The sequence below is a fragment of the Astatotilapia calliptera genome, chromosome 11 (genome assembly GCF_964374335.1).
Source record: "Astatotilapia calliptera chromosome 11, fAstCal68.1, whole genome shotgun sequence".
NCBI lineage: Eukaryota > Metazoa > Chordata > Actinopteri > Cichliformes > Cichlidae > Astatotilapia > Astatotilapia calliptera.
In genome coordinates this window covers 31,411,664-31,431,661 of record NC_137432.1, presented here as the reverse complement: position 1 = coordinate 31,431,661, position 19,998 = coordinate 31,411,664, and the positions used below count along the sequence as shown (strand labels likewise).

Genomic DNA, 19,998 nt, shown 5'->3' with positions numbered 1-19,998 from the left:
TAAACTATCAGCCGTAACTTTAAAACCAGTGATACAAGGCTCCCTGTCCATGTCTCAACAGATATACAGATATAGCTCCTGAAAGTGTTTTGTAGCCTTAAATCACAAATGGTTCTATAAACCTTTTAACAGTGTTAAGACATTTGAAAGAGAATTTTCCCATTCATGATATGGTGGGTTTTTTTTTTTTGTATTCAACCATAATTTTGGGGGTAGACAGCATAGACACTAAAGTTTGCGAATGCAATAACCTGAAAACATGGCGATATAAGAGAAACACGTATGTGAGAATGCTGTTTGTAGATTACAGCTCAGCATTCAATACCATCGTTCCCTCGAAGCTGGACAGGAAACTGCAGGATCTAGGACTGAGCAGCTCCCTCTGCAGCTGGATCCTTAACTTCCTGTCTGACAGACGCCAAGTGGTCAAACTGGGCAGCATCACCTCATCCCCCGTCACACTGAACACTGGTGCTCCACAGGGGTGTGTACTGAGCCCTCTCCTGTACTCACTCTACACCTACAACTGCACGGCTACTAGCAACTCCAACATCATTGTGAAGTTTGCGGATGACACTACAGTGGTGGGTCACTACAGGGAGGAGGTCAGCGCCCTGACCCACTGGTGTCAAGACAGCCATCTCACCCTCAACGTCGCAAAGACAAAGGAGTTGATAGTGGACTTCCGGAGATGCAGAGAAGTACACACCCCCATCACCATCAACGGCGCTGCTGTGGAGAGAGTGAGCAGCTTCCGGTTCCTTGGTGTACATCTGGCTGAGGATCTTACGTGGTCAGTACACATAAACAAAACAGTGAAGAAATGGTAAATGGCCTGTATTTATATAGCACTTTACTAGTCCCTAAGGACCCCAAAGCGCTTTACATATCCAGTCATCCATCCACCCATTCACGCACACATTCACACACTGGTGATGGCAAGCTACATTGTAGCCACAGCCACCCTGGGGCGCACTGACAGAGGCGAGGCTGCCGGACACTGGCGCCACCGGGCCCTCTGACCACCACCAGTAGGCAACGGGTGAAGTGTCTTGCCCAAGGACACAACGACCGAGACTGTCCAAGCCGGGGCTCGAACCAGCAACCTTCCGATTACAAGGCGAACTCCCAACTCTTGAGCCACGATCGCCCAGCGCAACAGCGCCTCTTCTTCCTCAGGAGACTGAAAAGATTCGACATGAGCCCCCGTATCCTCAGGACCTTCTACCGCTATGCCATTGAGAGCATCCTCACTGGATGCATCACCACCTGGTATGGCAACAGCACCGCTTACAACCGCAAAGCTCTCCAGAGAGTAGTGCGGTGTTCTGAACGGATAATTGGAGGTGAGCTTCCCTCCCTCCAGGACATCTACAGGAAGCGGTGCCTGAGGAAAGCGGGGAGGATTATCAAGGACTCCAGTCACCCCAGCCATAAACTATTCAGACTACTTCCATCAGGAAGGAGGTTCTGCAGTATCCGGTCCCGTACCAGCAGACTGAGAGACAGCTTTTTCCACCAGGCCATCAGACTGCTGAACACTTCATAGACACCTCACCTCCACTACTGGAACTTCAACATTATGCACTCCACACTGTATATAAATGCCACTTGTTTCAAATTATTATGAAATAAAGAGGTTATATTTGTCCATAATTTCTTGCTTCATATTGTGGATCTGTAGTCAAACCACAGGTTTCTTTATAACATAATAGGCCTTCTGACTCTGAGAGCTTCTGATTGTCAGTAACTAGGCATTTACAGTAAATAGATGTATTAAAGTTGATTGTACCCAGAAGTTAAGGAAAGTAGCTGATGCTGTACTAAATCCACTCTTGATTTGGTCTTAGGATGATTGTGTGGGTAATGTTTCCCCCTGAGACTACTGTATGGCATTGTTCTCACAGAGCCGTAACTCCGGTCTCTCAAATGACATTCGCAGTCTTGATGAGGATATCATGACTGCAGAGGGATTGCTTTTTGAACCTTTACCTGTCTCTTTGGGAGTCCTCCAAGGTTGTGTGCTAGACTCTGTTATAATTTATGTATTGCCAGCCTGTAATTCTGCAGTTACACCCAGGGTTTCTCCCTTTGTCAGACCTGATATTCCTGATGCAGTCCATAGGCTTTTTGAGGAAACTATTTAATAAGAAAAAAGAAAAAAAAGGTTTGTCTTTGTTGGTACTTCAACAGTGGAACATTGAAGCTATACAGGTTTAAAGGCCAAACTATTCATAACTGGTTCTGTTTGTCTAAGCTAATAATACCACATGTGCTTTATTTTAATGTGTTTGTTTGTAATGCGGCATAATGCGGAGTTAATGTATGACTCAAAAAATACTTTTCAGTCACGAAGTGTTAACAATTTAGCATCAATTTCTCTCACTCAGTGATGCGATTGGTATTGTTCTCACTGAATATCAGCTTTTTTGTGCACTCAAGAAAAAACAAGGTAAAAATGGCGTTTTAACATTTTGGATAATCATACATTCAGTGTTATTCAACAGGGTACTTTTATTTACTGATGTAATCCGTGTCTATACAGTGTCAATATACACAAAACTAAAGCTTTCCACTCTGAAGTGTTGGCAAAAGTTCAAAAAAGATTCCTTTTTGCTATCATAAACACAAGGAAAATAGAAGCTCTGTCATGCTTCTTTGCTGCTGCACTTGTACAACTTCTCTTTTCAAAAAGTCTTCAAAGACGACCCAATAATACAAAACCTCTCTTGTTTCTTGGTACAGAAAACAAGTTCCTCTTCTATTTCTGCATTAGTGGGAACTTTGCCGTAATTTATCGCTCTGGCCTTGATCCAAAGCCGCTCAGCTCCACCTTTCTTTGCTTCCTTTCTTCTCCTTCAGGAGGATGAATGTCTGCAGTTTAGGTTTAGAGACGTTTAATTTTCTTCCGCAGCATGTGGAACGTATGTTTCAGCGAGCGCGTGCATGAGCATGCCAAGTTTCCACAGAAACCTGCAGTTATGTTGTTCCATTTGATAACCTGGTGAGGTATTGTTGTAAGAATAGGTCACCCACCTCTATCTCGCCTCCTCCTACCCCTCCTCTTTAATTTTTCTCCTTCCAGACTCGTCCAGTGTCTTTTCTTTACTCTTGTCTTTGCTCATCTTTCGGCTTTCCACATGTTTAATTTTTTTTGGTGTCTGCCTTTCCCTCCATCATCATCTCATCTCCTTCAACCCCCCCGACCATTTTCTCTCTCGCTCTTTCGTCCTCTTTTGCTCTCTCTCTCACACTCCTGCATTCTCTCTCTCTCTGTCGCTCTTTCCCCTGTGTCTGTCTGTATCTCTCTGTCATCATCATTACAGGGTTGATTACCTGTCATTATGGCTCATTAGGGGCCTATCAGCATGGCGGCAGGCAGGAGAACGAGAGGTGTGTGTGTGTGTGTGTGGGGGGGGTGATGGTGGAGGGGTACCTGTCAACACACCCTTACCCTCCCAACACACACTCACGCACATACCGCATCATCCTCAGACCTACCCATCTAAATCACCCATTCAAATGAGAGATTCTGGGTTCCCTGGTTTTTAGTAGGATGAGTTGGGTATATTCGTGTATGTATGCGTGGGTGAAGGATGAGAGATGGTGAACGGGGACAGCAAAAGACCAAACCCTCCTCACTGTTTTATTACTGTGGCTTTGTGTGTGTGTGCGTGTGTGTTTTTGTTTCTTTCGATTCTGAATGTCTTATCATTTTCTTGCTCTCTCATAAATTCAAAATTCAACAGGGCATCAAATTAAAAGGCTAAAATAGTTTATTCTAACTATTTGTCTCTTCTCCATCACCTTTCCAAAGTCATGCACTCGTGGTTCTTTCCTCCTCATTTCTTACTCTGTTTATGAGTGGATCTGCCTTGAATTAAGAATTTAATGTATTCTGTTATGCAAATTTGTATCCTCTATTCTTTGCTCTAGCTTCTTTTTGCGCCATCCCTTTTTTACTTTAGTGAAGCACAAATCGAAACTCACACCTCCCAGTCTTAGTTCTACATTGCTAGTTAATAACAGAAACACAAGTTTACAATCTGATAGTATTTATTATTTTCTCTGAATGTTGATTTCTTGTTTCTGAAAACTTACTAAGACAATTACTATAATACAGGCCTTCTGTGTCCATTATGTCATTCTTCTTTCAGCCTGTATCTCAATAATTTAAACATACATTACCAGTCAAAAGTTTGAACACATCTTCTCATTTAAGCGTTTTTCTTTATTTTTACTACTTTCTACTTTGTATATACATATTGAAGACATCAAATATATGAAGCAAGATATATGGGATTATGTAGCAAAGAAAAAATTGATAAATAACTCTAAACTTGTCTGAAATTTTAGATTCCTCAAAGTAGCCACCCTTTGCTTTGTTGACAGTGCTGCAAACCCTTTTCTTAATAAGGGTCATGATTTAGTCACCTGAAATGGTTTTCAGTTCACAGGTGTGCCTTGTCAGGGTTCATTTGGGGAATTTCTTGCCTTCTTGGTTGGGACCATCAGTTGTGTTTTAGTCAGTTTGTTACACAGCTGACAGCCCTATTTGACCACTTTTAGAATTCATATTATGGCAAGAACCAATCAGCTAAGTAAAGAGAAACAACCGTTCATCATTACTTTAAAATTGCTAAAACTTTGAATGTGTCCCCAAGTGCGGTTGCAAACACCATCAAGCGCTACGATGAAACCGGCACACATGAGGACCGTCGCAGGAATGGAAGACCAAGAGTCACCTCTGCTGCTGAGGATAAATTCTTCGGAGTCACCAGCCTCAGAAACCGCAAGTTAACAGCACCTCAGATTAGGGCCCAGATAAATGCCACACAGAGTTCCAGTAGCAGACATATCTCTACATCAACAGAGGAGACTGTGGAAATCAGGCCTTTATGGTCAAATAGCTACTAAGAAACCACTACTAAAGAAAGGCAAAAAGGAGAAGAGATTTGTTTGGGCCAAAAAACACAAGGAATGAACATTAGACCAGTGAAATCTGTGCTTTGGCATGAGATGGATCACAGAGTGAAGGCAAAAGGGGCAAACAAGTGCTCAGCATCTCTGGGAACTCCTTCAAGACTGTTAGAAAACCATTTCAGGTGACGACCTTATGAAGCTCATTGAGAGAAGAGTGTGCAAAGCAGTAAACAAAGCAAAGGGTGGCTGTTTTGAAAAATCTAAAATATTGAACATGTTTTGACACATTCAGTGAGAATCTACAATGTAAATAATCATGAAATGAGTGGTAGTGTATAAGGTAAGCTTCCTATTTCTTTCCACAGGGTTGGGAAGAGAGCTGTGATGCTGCCGTCTCCCACCTCCTACGGACCTGCTTGTCACAGAACCCCAAGGACCAGGCTACTTCTCTGGCGCAGACAGGAGGATCAGTGCTGGGCCTCCCCAGTGACACTGCCCGTCTCAAGAAGCACATCACCCTGCTTTGTGAACGAATCGGCAAAGGGGGGCGTCTCACCCTGGCCTCTGAGGCTAATGTCCAGGTCCCTGCTCAAGTCCAGAATCTCGCTGTTCCTGGTGAGTCATTGGTTTACTTGTCTACATTCCACTTAGACTGACTCAAAATTAGACTCAAAATTTCCTTTTTAATACATTTAGGATGGGATGAAGCGACCCTGAGCCATCTTTCAGTTATGCTACTAAATACTCAGGTTGCCGGGCTACTTCAAGGCCATTGCTGCTGTAAATTAGCACTGTATAAATAAAAATGAATTAAACTTAAGGTAACCCTATTTAAAGGTTGTTACTCTGCCTCTCTGTTGAGTTGTTGGTTTTAGTATTTTAGATAAATGCAACCATGGGATTATAGGATGGGAACTTCCCATTCATCATTTTAGTCAAAATACTTTAATTCTGCTGTCTCTTGCAGAAAACAAACAGTTCCAGCAATGTAAATACTGAAAGATCCAACTAAAGTATCAAAGAATTTGGGAGGGAACTGCATTGCTACCAGATTGCTGACTGAACAGTTTCAGTGGTAAAATCAGTGGTGTGTGTGTGTGTTGTAATCTGTGCATGTTATACTGTGTGCGTGCTGGTGGACAGCCTTGTAAGCTGGTCCCTTGGTGCAGATTTTAAGGCTCAGCAGGCAAAAACACGGACCCTATTCATTTAACACCTTACAGCCAACACAGAGACTCATATTTAAATGCATCAGTACACGCACCCTTGAAATAATATACACAGGTATGTGAAAAAAATAAGAAATAATACCACTACAAACAGGTATACATACACAGCTGCATAAGTTACACAGTGCAGGCACATGCATAAAAAATATACACTCACATAATTTTTGCGAGGTAGACACTCGTAAAATCATGCATATACATGCAAATACATAAACTCTTTCACTCAGGCACCTTATGGATCATTTACTCTTGGCAGAAGTTTTAAAGGACCTTTTGACAGATCATCAGTTACACTCTTCAAGCCCAACCCCTACTGCCTTTCTTACCTCCTTGTACTCTTCCTTCTCTTAACTCTCTTTTATAGTAAAAACCAAAATGTACACCCACCGGTCACTTTAGGTATTCTTTGCTACTATTGGGTTGGACCTTCTTTTGGCTTAATTCTTCATGGCACAGATTCAACAAGGTGCTGGAAACGTTCCTCAGACATTTTGGTCTATATTGACATGACATCACACAGTTAGTGTAGATTTGTTATCTGCACCTTCATGATGTGGTCCATTTCACCACATCCCAAAGGTGCCCTATTGGATTTAGATCTAGAGGCCAGAGCTTCTTGACATGGTGCTGGAAACAGCTAAAAGAAGATGGGTACGCTGTGGTCATAAAGGGATGGACTAATTAGCAACAATACTCAGGGGGCGCTGTGTCATTTAAACGATGCTCAGTTGGTACTAATGGTCCCCCATGCCCTTACAAAAGGAACAGCACCCTGAACTGTTAATGCAAGACAGGACGAATCCATGCTTTCATGTTGTTTATGCTAAATTATGACCGTGCTATCCGAGGCAGCAAAAATCAAAACAAATCAGCTCTTCTGCTCTTCAACAGTCTTCTGTTGGTAACCCAGTGCAAAGTGTAGCCTCAGTTTTATGTTTTTAGCTGACAAGATTAGAACCCATTGAGGTCTTCTGCTGGTTATTTGAGTTACTGTTGACTTCCTGTCACTTCTCAATCCCTTATCATTGGGTCAATAGATATATGTATTTACAGACAGACAAACAGACAACAGACAAACATCTTTTGCATGTTCAGTATTTTTTATGTCTAGTTCTGTTTGACCAAAACCAACCAAATTTAGTTTAAAATTGACAGTTCGATTCTTTTCAGTCAAGACATGTTCTGTCTTATAAAAAGAAGTGGTTAATTCCTGGAAATCTGCATATTTTGCTGGTGTGATTTATCAGTGAAGATGTGGCCTAATAGCATAGGGGACATGACAGTGCCTGGTGGTGCCAAATGGTTTTCCAGGACCATGTTTGCTTGTTTGCTTTTTATTTATGCACATTCTAGGGTCTAGGGACAACGCACTTTAATCAGCATAATTAATCAGTGTATGAATATGCAAGTCATAGCCGCAGTGTTTAGTTTAAATTCTTGTTCCCTTGCCAGATGTTAAATCAGCTCATTTGAGTTTACTGCAGAGTCAGTGCTGCTGACACTTACTGTCCAGCAGTTTTAAGGTAAACGTGTAAATGTGCATGGCCACATGAGGAAGTTGTAATCCTCCACCTACACCATGAGATTTGTGGATCCATTTGTTTTTGAGAATTAGTACTGTACTGTGTGTGTGTGTGTGTGTGTGTGTGTGTGTGTGTGTGTGTGTGTGTGTGTGTGTGTGTGTTAGAGAGAGAAACAGAGAAAGAGGTCTATAAAGTGTTAAAGGCATGTTTATAAGTGATTATAGTGATTACAGTAATTCGGCGCATAGTTCAGTGGAGCCGAAGTCGGTCAATAAAGTGTGTGTGTGAGAGAAAGACAGAGAGAGGAGAGAGTGAATGTGTTTGTATTTACGTTTTCTTGTCATGCGGTCTCTCCTTTCTCTTTTGGTCTTCTGCCAAAATTGACACAGATGTAGACACCACATACACACACACACACACACACACACACACACACACACACGCTGCACTGCAGTAAACAGGCGTTCGCTAACCCTGTCAGATGTTGCTTTTTCACCCGGCCGTAAACATGCACACTTGTTTACGTTTCCAACAACACCGACAGCAACCGTTTTACTCCAAGACCACAGAAACACACACAAACGCATACACACTGAAATACCGCACAATAAGTCTCACTTCATTGGTAGGGAAACCCAACAAAACACACACACACACACACACTTCTAAGCACATTATCGTCTCTGCTTGTCTTTTCCAGAAGTATAGAGAAGGGAGGACCAGGTTTGGTTCATGCTGGTTGGTCAAATGCTCAAAATCTGGTTGAAGGCAAACTTTAAAATCTTCATGGATTTCATTTAAAAAATAAAATCTGTTGCAGTATGCAAAATGTATGAATGAGTTGAGCACTTAATGAGAATAGAGCCCATTTGGTCAATGGATAATGAAATATCTCTCTTGTAATAAATTCTTGTTCTGGACGTCACTTCAGCTACTGGAAAATTACAGGAGGTGGAACGGGCCGTGGAGTGGGAGCTCAGAGAAATCTGGTGATGCATATCCCATATACACTATAAATACTAGTATTCCAGTTACTAATTACCGGTTGCTATTTACACAGGCGGCAATGTTTAGAAACACAAACCAGCAGTTTTTTAAAAAGGTTAATCTAGTTTTACTGTAACCATTGATCTGACTTGTTCCACTGTATGTTTTGGTTTATTGGTTTCTGCGTACTGTAGTCTGTGAAGTATAGATCTAAATCTTGTAGTATAGTAGCATATGCAAGCCAGATATAACAATTACAGTATATCAATACATAAAGGACATATTAGGAACATTAGTATATTCCAACTGGGTGTGTAGTTTTATCTGGCTAACATGTATCCCACCGTATCTCTTGTTGTCTATATGTTTCTCGCTGCGTCATTTGACCTTGTGTCTTACCCTGATGACATCATTTGGACCAATTTGAAGCTTCAGCAGCTGTACTTTGTACACATACACACACCTGCTGAAATCAGGACTGTTTATCACATGGTTCATTAGTCAGCGCGCTGTCAGCATAGCTCTTCCTTCAGCTAAAGAGGTGTGTATATAGATGCCTGCTCCCACCCACACACATACATACACTATCTAAACAAGATGACAAGATGAAGAGTTATTTGACTGCATGAGCAATATTTTTTTTTCCACAAAAAACTCATTATTGTCGTCAATCCCATCTGTGTGCTATGTCCTGTTTATTCTGGTGGTTTCTTCACTGAGGAATCTGCAGTTCATCTTGTATATTAGTCTTTTTTTTAATCAATGGCTGATCTCTTGTTTATCTTATTCTGTTGTACACTGCTGTTGTTGTTTCTCTTCTCTTTTTACGTTATGCCCCATGTTTCACTAATGAATCAAACCCTGTTTTATTTCTAGCATTTAGCATTTTAACATCCTCACTTTTTTCTTTCTTTTACACTCCTCTCCTAATGAACTCAGAAGAGATTGCTTATATTCACAGTCCAGTTAAAGCAAGCAGACACTCTATATACACACACACACACACACACACACCCCTATAGCACAAGTGTGTCGCAGTTATTTTCACAGTGTTCCACTGGTAGCTGTGGTTTGGGGCCTGCATCTATTTTAGACTTAAAGAGAGAGGAAAAGATGGGCTGTGTTTGCATGAGCATGCACACACATGTATGTCTGTGTGTGCACGTGGAAGGTCAGAAGACACAGCAGAGATTGAACTACATGCACTGTGTGTAAGTGTAGGTCATGTTTTGTGTGTGTTCTTGTTCAGCTGTCTTTGTTCTCTTGCTGTGGTGTTCAAATTGAAGAGTTTTCCTCCACAATGCTATATATAAAACAGCAGAGTTCTATTTTTAGAAGAGATTGAACAGTTTACTGAAATTTGTTTAGTAATTCACACTTCGAGTTAGACTTTGTTTTTTAGGCAGAAAACTATAAGTATTCTTTCCTGAGCTGTTAAATATTCGTTGCCTAAAATTGCTTGTTTACATTTGTTTTTAGTTTTTAGTGATTTTATTGCAGTAGAAAAAAAATGTTTGCGGGAACGACTCATAATGGGGTTTTTTTTCGAGGTGCTTTTGCCGTACTCATATGTGGTTTGTAAGTTTAGACTGTGAAGACTAGACAAAAGATACCAGGTGTCTGATTCAAGCACACAACTTTTTTTAAAGAATCACACTTCCTGGATTTTGATGTGTGTTTTCAAAAGAATGTTGCTTTGAGGCTGTGTGTGTGCAGAAATGTGCAGGTCTAATGTACTGAACATTTATATATATGTGCGTACAATTATGTATATTGACGGGGGGAAGAAACGTAAAAGCCCACAGCCAAATTGCTGGTAACCACAGCGGCATAGTATCACCCCCATCTTCAAACCGCAGCCCAGAATAAAGCAGGAATGCACTGGTGTCTCCGTACTGCAAACCAAGAAAGAAATGTCTATTGAAAGCATCTTAACCCCTCAACCAAGCTGCCCAAACTGTTCCAAAACTGTCCTAAAGCAGCCCCAAACTGTCACAGACTGGCCCAAATGGTCCCACGCCGTCCCACAATGTCTCAAATCATCACAAAATGGCTTAAACTTTCTTCAAGCTGTCCTCAAATTGTTGTTAAGTGACCCAAACCATTCCCATATATATACAAACAGATCCACAAATGCTCAGATTGTCTCTTAGGCTGAACACATTTTCCAAACGTCCAAGACAATTTCCCCAACTATGTCTCCTAAACTTTTCTTGTACCTCCTAATAAGCGCTAAACTTCTATTTGTTTTGGGGTTTGTTTGTTTTTTCAGATTCAGGAGTTGTGTAGATATTTATTGTGTAAGCACAGAAAATAGAAGCTCCATTGTGTCTTTAACAGGCAGAAGAGCTGACCATGCCGTTCCCATTTGGGAATCCATTCAGAATGAAGTATAGATTATGATAACTGTTATTTATACTGCTAATACTACTCGTGCTTACACTTTTTCTGCTATTGCTAGTAGTAGTAGTAGTAGTTATATACTTGTTATTATAGTTTGTGGGTGGCCTATCCAAACAATGATTAAATAGGCAGTCACATCTATTCTATATTCTATTGCTAGTCTAAATCTTAAGATTCTCTAAAACTGATAGCTCATCAAATGAGATAAATATAGACTAACTGTAACAGAGCACAACGTCACAACTCTAACCAGGTGGTATAATACCTACTATTTACAGAATGAGGGACAGGCTGGAATGTGTTGGAGGTCAGTGGTAAGAGACAGTCTGTGTGTTTCAGAGTAAGTTGCTCCAGAGGTGGGCTATTTCCTTACCTTATGTTGATGTGAGAATGAGGTTAAAACACATACACACACCCACAGATCCACACATTCCCCGTGAAATTGTAAGACAGCCTTAGAAAAACACCTTCCCAATTAAGAGTGAGGCATATCCCATTTCAAACAACTGGGAGTGTGTGTGTGCGTGTGTGTGCACGCCTCTCTGTGCATGTGAAGCCACAGGCTGTGCTCTCACCAAAGAGAACAAGATTGGCTTTAGAAAAGGCCAGGATAAATATTAGAGAGGACTTAGGATAATCTGCACTCACACATACTCACACAGATGTAGACTCGGTGGGGGAGATGGAGACACACACATTCTCAGACACCTTAAGGTAGACGCAATGGCAGACACACACACGCACACTCTGCTCTCATACATGCACAGACACACACACAAGACAAAGGAACAATGTGTGGCGTGCACATTAAATGAAAGTACCGTGAAACTGGACAGATTCCTCAGGGAGCCGCAGAAATGGGGAGAGAGGAAAGGATAATAGGAAGGAAGGAAGTGAACGAGGATCAGAATATGGGAGGATGAGAAATAAAGTTGGAAGGAGACAGAAAAAGAAGGGAACTGAAGAAAAGAAAAAGGGATGAGGAGTGGACAGAGAATGACAAAAAGAAGTAAAGGAGTGGAAAGAACGAAAGATCAGATGGCGACAGGGATAAAAAGAGGAAGAGGAGACAGAGAGGGGAGTAGAGGAATGAAGAAGCGATGAAGAGGAGACAAAAAGGGAGGGATGGAAAGGGAGGGGGAGGCTTGATGAGGAGACTGTGAGGTAGGACAGAGAGAGACAAGGCGTCCAATTCATCGGCCTCAGGAGCTCCCTAAATCCACACTGATCCATGGGATTCTAGCAGGGATTTCGTCACGCAGACACAATCACTCCTCTCACACATCCAGGTTCTCTCTCTCTCACACACACACACACACACACACACACACACACACACACACACACACACACACACACACATACACACTTTAAAACCTGATGTTTGATGCTGTTATTTCATTGCTACATTTACCTTTCTCTGAAACATCTTGAAAGATTTTGTTTATATTACATATGCTGGTGCAAATATGTGTTGGTCATATGCTGGTCAGATGTCTATTCATATTAATGTACAGAATTCACCTGCTTTTGCACATGTCTCAACTCTGTATATTTTTATATATTTTATTTATTGTTTACTCTATTTAATTTGTAAAATATGTGTACACACACACACACACACACACACACACACACACACGTAGAAAAATATTTAGTATACACATCCAGAAATGCATATACTATTATATATTGTACATATATTTATTAGTTTCAGATGTAGCCATTCTTGTATTTTGCTTGTTTACATTATTGTATTTTGCACAACTCTGTTGCTTGTGAAGCTCGCACACAAGAATTTCACTCACATGTGCTGTACCAATGTACCTGCACATGTGATGTGACAATAAAAGTGATTTGATTTGATTTGATTTGACTTGGTACATTTACAAATGTAAATTTTCAAGAAAACGTATTGTTAAATAACTCTTGTTTCGTAGTTCACATTTGGTTTAGATTTGCATTTCTTTGTCTTTCTGCTTTTAGTTTGTTGGTAGTTCTGGGCACTTTCAGTTTTGTATTCTGGCTCCTTTCTCTTCATGATTTTATTCTCAGTCCTGGTTCAGTCTCCTTTTATAATTTGCACTTACATTTCGTTTTCCTGCCCTCCTGTGTTTTCTCTGTCAAGTATGCATATTTGTTCTCGTGTTTAATTACTTTCCGTTTTATTTTGTTAGTCTTTTGTCTCTTATGCTTTGTATTTAGTTTTACATGCCTTCGCGTGTTTTCTCAATTAGTTTCAGCTGTCCTCCCAGGTGTCTCCTGTTTCCCCTCATCACCTTGTATTTATTCTCTCAGTTTGTCTCAGTTCTTTGTCACGTCCTCCCTCATTCCCCATAGTTTTGTGTATTTAAGCGCTGTGTTTCTCTTGTTTTTGGATGCCTTGTTTCTACTCGGAGTTTGTTCTGTATTTTGTTCAATTTTAGCATTAAAGCTGTCTCTCGTGTCCTGCATTCGCCTCCACCTTTTGCCTGCTACATAGCAGCAGGCCTACATAACGTTATTAACAATTCGGAATCATTATAAACCATTAGAAATGAAAATGCAAAAACAATGTTCAACTTATAGGAAAAGAATGCTAACGGTGACATCTTAAATATGGTATGAGTCCTGTCTCGTCAGCTACTTCCGCTGATTGTTATACATGTCTTTTCTGTTATTTGTAAATGTTGATTTAAATAGAAAACATAAGACTAAATAGCTTAATTATTACCCAATTGCTATGAAATGTGATTTGGTGCAACATTTTGTTACAGGTCAGACACTATAACACTTATTATTACCAATCATAGGGGCTTTAATTGGGTAACATATAAATGGCTTCTACAGGCCAAAGACATTAAATTGGTGGGGTTAGGTTAACTGGTGATTCTAAATTGCTGTCCAGGGTGTACCCCGTCTCTTGCCCTAAGACAGTTGAGATGGGCTCCAGCCCCCATGCGACCCTGAATTTGATAAGCGGAAAAGGATGGATGGATGGATAAATTAAGATGGAAATGACTGAAAAAAACAGCCACACCCATCGTTTGCAGCAACCACTTGCAGAGTTTTATGTTGATAATCGTTCATTGGACAAAACATGCAAATTTTTATATGTATCACATGTACACGAACATTCAAACATTAGGTTGGATTTACGTGCATAAAAATGATAGTACATTCCCTCGATCATGCAGTTTGTGGATACAAATACACAGAATAACTGCAATGTATTTGAAGTAAATATTTTGATCGATTGCAATATAGATATTACAGATCTGTGTACCCTAGGCAGTATATGGGCTAGATTTCATCAAGTTTGAACATGTTGTCTAGGGTTAGGAGTTTGGGAAAAACATGCAGACATACTTATGCTTTTAATGTGTAGGGAAGGATTAGCTACTTTGTATTTAGAACACATTAGTTACTAAGTAATGAATGTAATGAAATAATATAGGAATTCCTAGTTATTCCATACATTGACAATCTAATCAGGACCGCAACTGTGCTGCTCCTTGGATACAAAGATTTATGTTGTTCTGGCAACCCAATGGCTTTGCAGCTCAGAGGATCAAAACTGAAAGCAAACTTTATCTTCACAGACACTGTGTGTCATAACAATGTGTTTTTAAGAAAAAAAGAAGGAAAAAAAGACTTGTTGAACTTATTTTTGTAATGATTTTCCTTCATATCTTTCACTCAGGAGGTGTTGAGCCCATAGCAGAGCTGGCTGGTGATGGGGAGGAGATTGAAGTTCCACAGGAGGCGACCAAGTTCATTAAGAAGAAACAGCCATCTAAGAAAACCAAGAAAGGTAGGATCACAAACTCTATTTCCTTCTTTTGTCTCTTTATTTGGAGCTGGATATTCTCCAGCTCTTAGGCTCATCCGTGGCTCTGCTTCTTCTTGTCACACTTCCAAGCAGCCCATATCATCCCAGCAGTACATCCGCTGCATTGCTCCCAGTTTTTTACTGAATCCTAACCGGAGGCCTGACAGTGATATCTGTTCTCTGTCTGTCACACTGTTGTAATCCACCTCTGTTTTCCTCACAGCATCATGCGCTTTCTCATCTGTTATTTGTATGTAACGCTTTGACTGCTGTTGGCTCGTGGTCTGGAGAATCTGCATGGTTTTGATTCTGATCTGTGCCAAAAGATCAAATCAAACAGCAAATTTGGTTCTTCGGCTACAACACAAATAACTGTGCTTCCTTAGGTTTGTTGATTGTTTCTGTTTAAACCTGTCTCGCGCAGTTTTGTTGGTGTGACTTACAGTATGGGCAAAGTTTTAGATTAATGCTAACAGCTAAATCCTGGCTGGCCTTCTTCCATTGCTGAATTGCTTACAGTAGGCAGTGGATTTATATTTTTTTGAAAATGTACTAGAGAACAGTTCCACCAGACTGGCAGGTAAGGTTTTGATCCTGGTTATAAAACAAAAGTCTGGAGTGTCTCTTTCAATCAGAATGATTGAAACCCCCCCCCCACATTATGACAGGAGATGTTAGATCATGTCCATCTGGTTTACAGTTACCAGGACTTCACTCTCATTTTGTGCTGGGTGTTGGTTGTATTAAGTTCTCACTTTCTTTCCATCCTTCTGGCTCGGCTCTGAGTCTGTTCTTCTATCTATGAGCCTGCACAGGAAATATCTGATTAGGAGAGAAGATATGTGGTCTTGAGTAGAGCTGTGTATTGTGACTATATTTATTGTTCTAATCAAGTGAGTTCTCCTTTCATTCTCTTCCTGCGATTCATCATCCTTTTATTTCTTTTCATTCAAGTTTTTTTCTTCTTTCCTTTCCTCTCTGCTTTTTTTCCCTCTCTCTGTTACTTACCAAATTAGTTTAATCTGTGATGATATAACACATCATTTGAACCCACACAGAAAGACACTGGCCTTAACACAAAAACAATAAATACATATTGTTTCCGAGCTCCTGCCTTTGTCACACATACATATACACACACACATGGACCCACATACCCAGCCTCCTGCCAGAAAAGGGCTTCTGGTTTGCATTGAGTACAAATCCGAGTTTTATGACAGTTTGTCTTTTCTAAACCAGGGTGGATAGATTCTCTTTGATGAGCTCTACTTTCGTTAGCGGTTGGGGTGGACGTGTGTGTTACCGTGCACGTACGTGTGCACGCGTGCGGTTAATCCACTCAGGCGTCACCGCTAATGAGAAGGGGAGGTGTGGGAGACACCGAGAAGGCGACACAGGGATCATTAGATACCCACACATATACATACAGTACAGCTATACACACTCACGCATGCTGACACACACACGCACACGCACAGCCAGCTTGTTTGTCAGAAGTCTGTGCTCTCTGAGCTTAGATATATGGCTTTCAGGCACACAAGGGGGTAGATGTTGAGGGTATGATATGCCTTTGTTCTTAAATGTGTTTCGGCACTTTTTAAGTCTTGAAAATTCAAGTCTACCATAAAGGAATTACAATCAAGAAATATATAAATATTACAAATAAACATGTATTTTTGTTTAGAGACTTTAACAATTTCACCTTACTAATTGCAAAAATTACAACGACAAAAAAAATATCCAACAGTTGCATTAATTTTGAAATGATGTGACTTAAAGAAAAAAAACACTTTGGTAAACTGCAGCCTAGGAATGACTAAATGACTTAAGCAGATCATTTATATTTCCTCTAAATATTTCTTTCCCATCATGAATGCACTCTTTCCTCAACGAAGGTTTCTTTAATTACTTTATTTATGTAACCCCTCAAACCTCACCAAAATATGCATGTGACATAAAATCTCATTGTATTTTAAAGAAATACTTGGGATCTGCTTTTTTCATTAATTGTGGTTACATGTTTAAACCAAACCAGCTTTGCTGTCTTTGAAATGTGCCAGCTAAAAGCATATAGGCACTAAATTAGACTAGAAAATGTCTGTGTTCTCTCCTGTCCTCAACCTGGAGCAACAAAGTTTTTTTTTCTTGCTTTTGTGAGCCTGTCTGATAAAAGTGCTCACTATTTCACAAATGTGATATCTGTAAGTATCAGTATATTGAATTACTATATTGCATTTCAATGAGCCAGTGGGAAACTGTGAGTAAATGAATCAGGAAATACTGATGTGAGATTTTATGACTGTAAGCAACAACCCACAGTTACCAGCTGTGTGTGGACTGGAGCCCAGCAGGATCAGAGGTCACTTGCAGTGGTGATGCACCCTGCTGCCGCCAACCTGCTGCTCCGGAACAACTGCTCATTTTCTGAAAGCAGTATAGCACTTGTAATATTGCATTTATTAGCTGCACTGAGCTCATATTGTCTGTCTGATGAGCCAGAGGTTTTATATCAAAACAGAGACTTAACAGTGCTTCCCTTCTGTGGCTTTCTCTCTCTCTCTCTCTCTCTCTCTCTCTCTCTCTCTCTCTCTCTCTCTCTCTCTCTCTCTCACACACACACACACACACACACACACACACACACACACACACACACACACACACACACACACACACACACGTCACTTTTGCCAGACATGATTGAAAAAAGCAAAATGAAAATGATCCCCAATTAGTAATGTTTGTCATGGAAACCTCCACAGCAAGTCTGTGGTTTGCGCTTAAATTGAGAAGAGGAAGGAGGGACGAAGGGAATGAGGGAAATGATTTAGGGAAGAGAGGAAGGGGAAAGGAGGGAGTGGGGGGGGGGTTCCATCATGTCCAGACTTGTCCTGTAGCTGCCACTCCTCCTCCTGATCAGACAGAAAGACAGAGGGAGAAAATAAGAAACAGCAGTGGCTTGTAAAGCCCTTTCACATAATAATGTGATTGTTTATTAAACTTTGGAGTGAAAGTCTCTGCAGTCTGTTGGTGTTGCTCAAGGACATTTCAGCATAGAGGATGTTTCCATGTTTAAAGGCTTAACTCGGGAAAACACTGCCTGCAATTCACTATAACAATTCACTGTGCCACCACAAAAACTAATTTTGTTAGCATCATGCTTAAGTCGTTACAAGATTATTTTTTTATGCTTCATGCACAAGCCTACATGAGGTTTTGAGTGTTTATTCTTCACATCCTTGTTTTGTGTTGAGTCAGTGACCTTTGTTTCTGTCAGCTCGTATAAATAAGATGATGCTGAAAACAAACACATGGCACAAATAAACATAAGGTTTCTTTCTCTTTTTTTTTTTTTACCCAAATATGAACTTTACCAATGACCATTAATCTTTCAGTACTGCCTTGTGCAAAAGCAGATAATTCAGTTTATTTGTCATAGCCACTAGTGCTTAGAAAATAACCTGAAGCTGAGCGTCCTTAAAACAAAAGAACTCATAATAGACTTCAGAAGGCTCAGACAGGTCCACTCCCTTCTCATTATAAATGGTGAATGGGTAGAATCTGTCAACCTTCGTTTCTGGGCAGATCTTACCTGGACCCACAACAGCAATGCTCTGGTAAAGAAGGCCCAGCAGCAGTTGCACTTCGTGGATTCCTGGTTGTTTGATACACATGAGCCATAACTGAAACACGAAGGCGGCGCAGAGGGTAATTAACACCGCCAAAAAAGGTCATTCACTGCCCTCTGCCACCCCTGGAGACTATCGCCAGATCCTCCCGTCTCAGGAAAACCAGGGCCATCGCAGGTGACCCCCCTGCACCCCCGCCCACAATCTGTTTGACCCGGTCGGTGCCTCAGGCTAGTCAAGTTCCACACCTCCACCTGTCAAACAGCTTCTTTCCCTGGGCCTTTCTGACCGTCAATAACCACTATCACCCCACACCCCACCCATGCCCACCAACCTCACCAATCTGAGCCATGGTCTGAGTTACCCTCATCACTCAGGTCACTCACACATACTCTAGTCAGACCAAGTCTTTTCTTTGCACTACCTATTTATTTCTGCTGTCTACTATCTATATTTTATTCTGACACAGTTGGTGTGGAGCACCAACTATTCAAGAACACAATATTGTATTGTATTCTGTTCTATTCTATTCTAAATTTTACATCACTTGGTGGCTGACCTGGAGTAAATACTGTATCTGTGGTATCAGATGTGCCATCTGCTTATTACATATCGTGCCAGTATATTGGTGATCTTCTGTCAGTGGTTTATGTCTGGCCCAACACGTACAGCAGTATTTTTGTCTTATGGTGGCAAAATGCCAAAACTGCCTTTGGGTAGAAAGGCTAGCTCGTAAATCCCATAAAACTAAAAAGCAGGGTGGTAGAGAACAACTCAGCTTAAAGCCCACATGATGCAGACAAAGACACACACAACTACCTCCGTCTTCCGCCTACCTGTCTATGACTTAAAAGTAATTAGGCACTGTGCCAAAGCCCACACTACACACAGGCCTTTCTGTTAGAGTGCATGGCAGCCGGAAAGCACATTTGGTTGACTTGAAAGGCATCAAAAGGCATCTGAGAGCAGGACAGAGGAGGAGAGAGAAGGTGAGAGAGCAGTGGAATAAACTCTCTTTCCTTTCCTTGAAAAGGTGGGATGAAAGAGAGATGAAAGAGAGAGTGTCTACCTTCTTCTCTTTCCTGGTGCTGCATCTTTTTTTGTTGTTGCTCTGCTGCTCCACCCCTAAAGCCCACCTGGGATCACAGACATGATCCAGAGCAAGGACACACACACACACACACACACACACACACACACACACACACATGCACATATACACAAATGACAACTTGTAGGCACATACAACCAACTAGGAAGCTATATACAGATTGTGTGAACACACACATGCATTTTTACATATCTTTCTTTATTAGAAGAGGAGATTGGACTTGAACTCAGCCCTAACTGTGAGTTCGGTCTCTTACCTCATTTCTCTCCTCGAGTCAGTAGAGGATTCATTAGGTACAGTGTCAGTCTGTGGTCATTGATCTTCTTTAGCCACACCATTATAGATTTATGTTATTAGCAGCAGCAATTAGCAACCATGATAG

At 41.0% G+C, this 19,998-nt stretch overlaps 1 protein-coding gene across 5 annotated transcripts in view; it reads left to right on the top strand.

Annotated features, from left to right (window-relative positions):
* Nucleotides 1-19,998, top strand: part of bbs9 (Bardet-Biedl syndrome 9) — a 171,581-nt gene that overhangs the window by 95,154 nt on the left and 56,429 nt on the right. For all 5 annotated transcript variants that reach the window (XM_080308476.1, XM_026183621.2, XM_026183622.2 and 2 more), the window contains 2 exons: nt 5,289-5,538; nt 14,748-14,858. In XM_080308476.1, the coding sequence (XP_080164602.1) occupies nt 5,289-5,538; nt 14,748-14,858 (361 nt within the window). The remainder of the gene's footprint in view (nt 1-5,288; nt 5,539-14,747; nt 14,859-19,998) is intronic.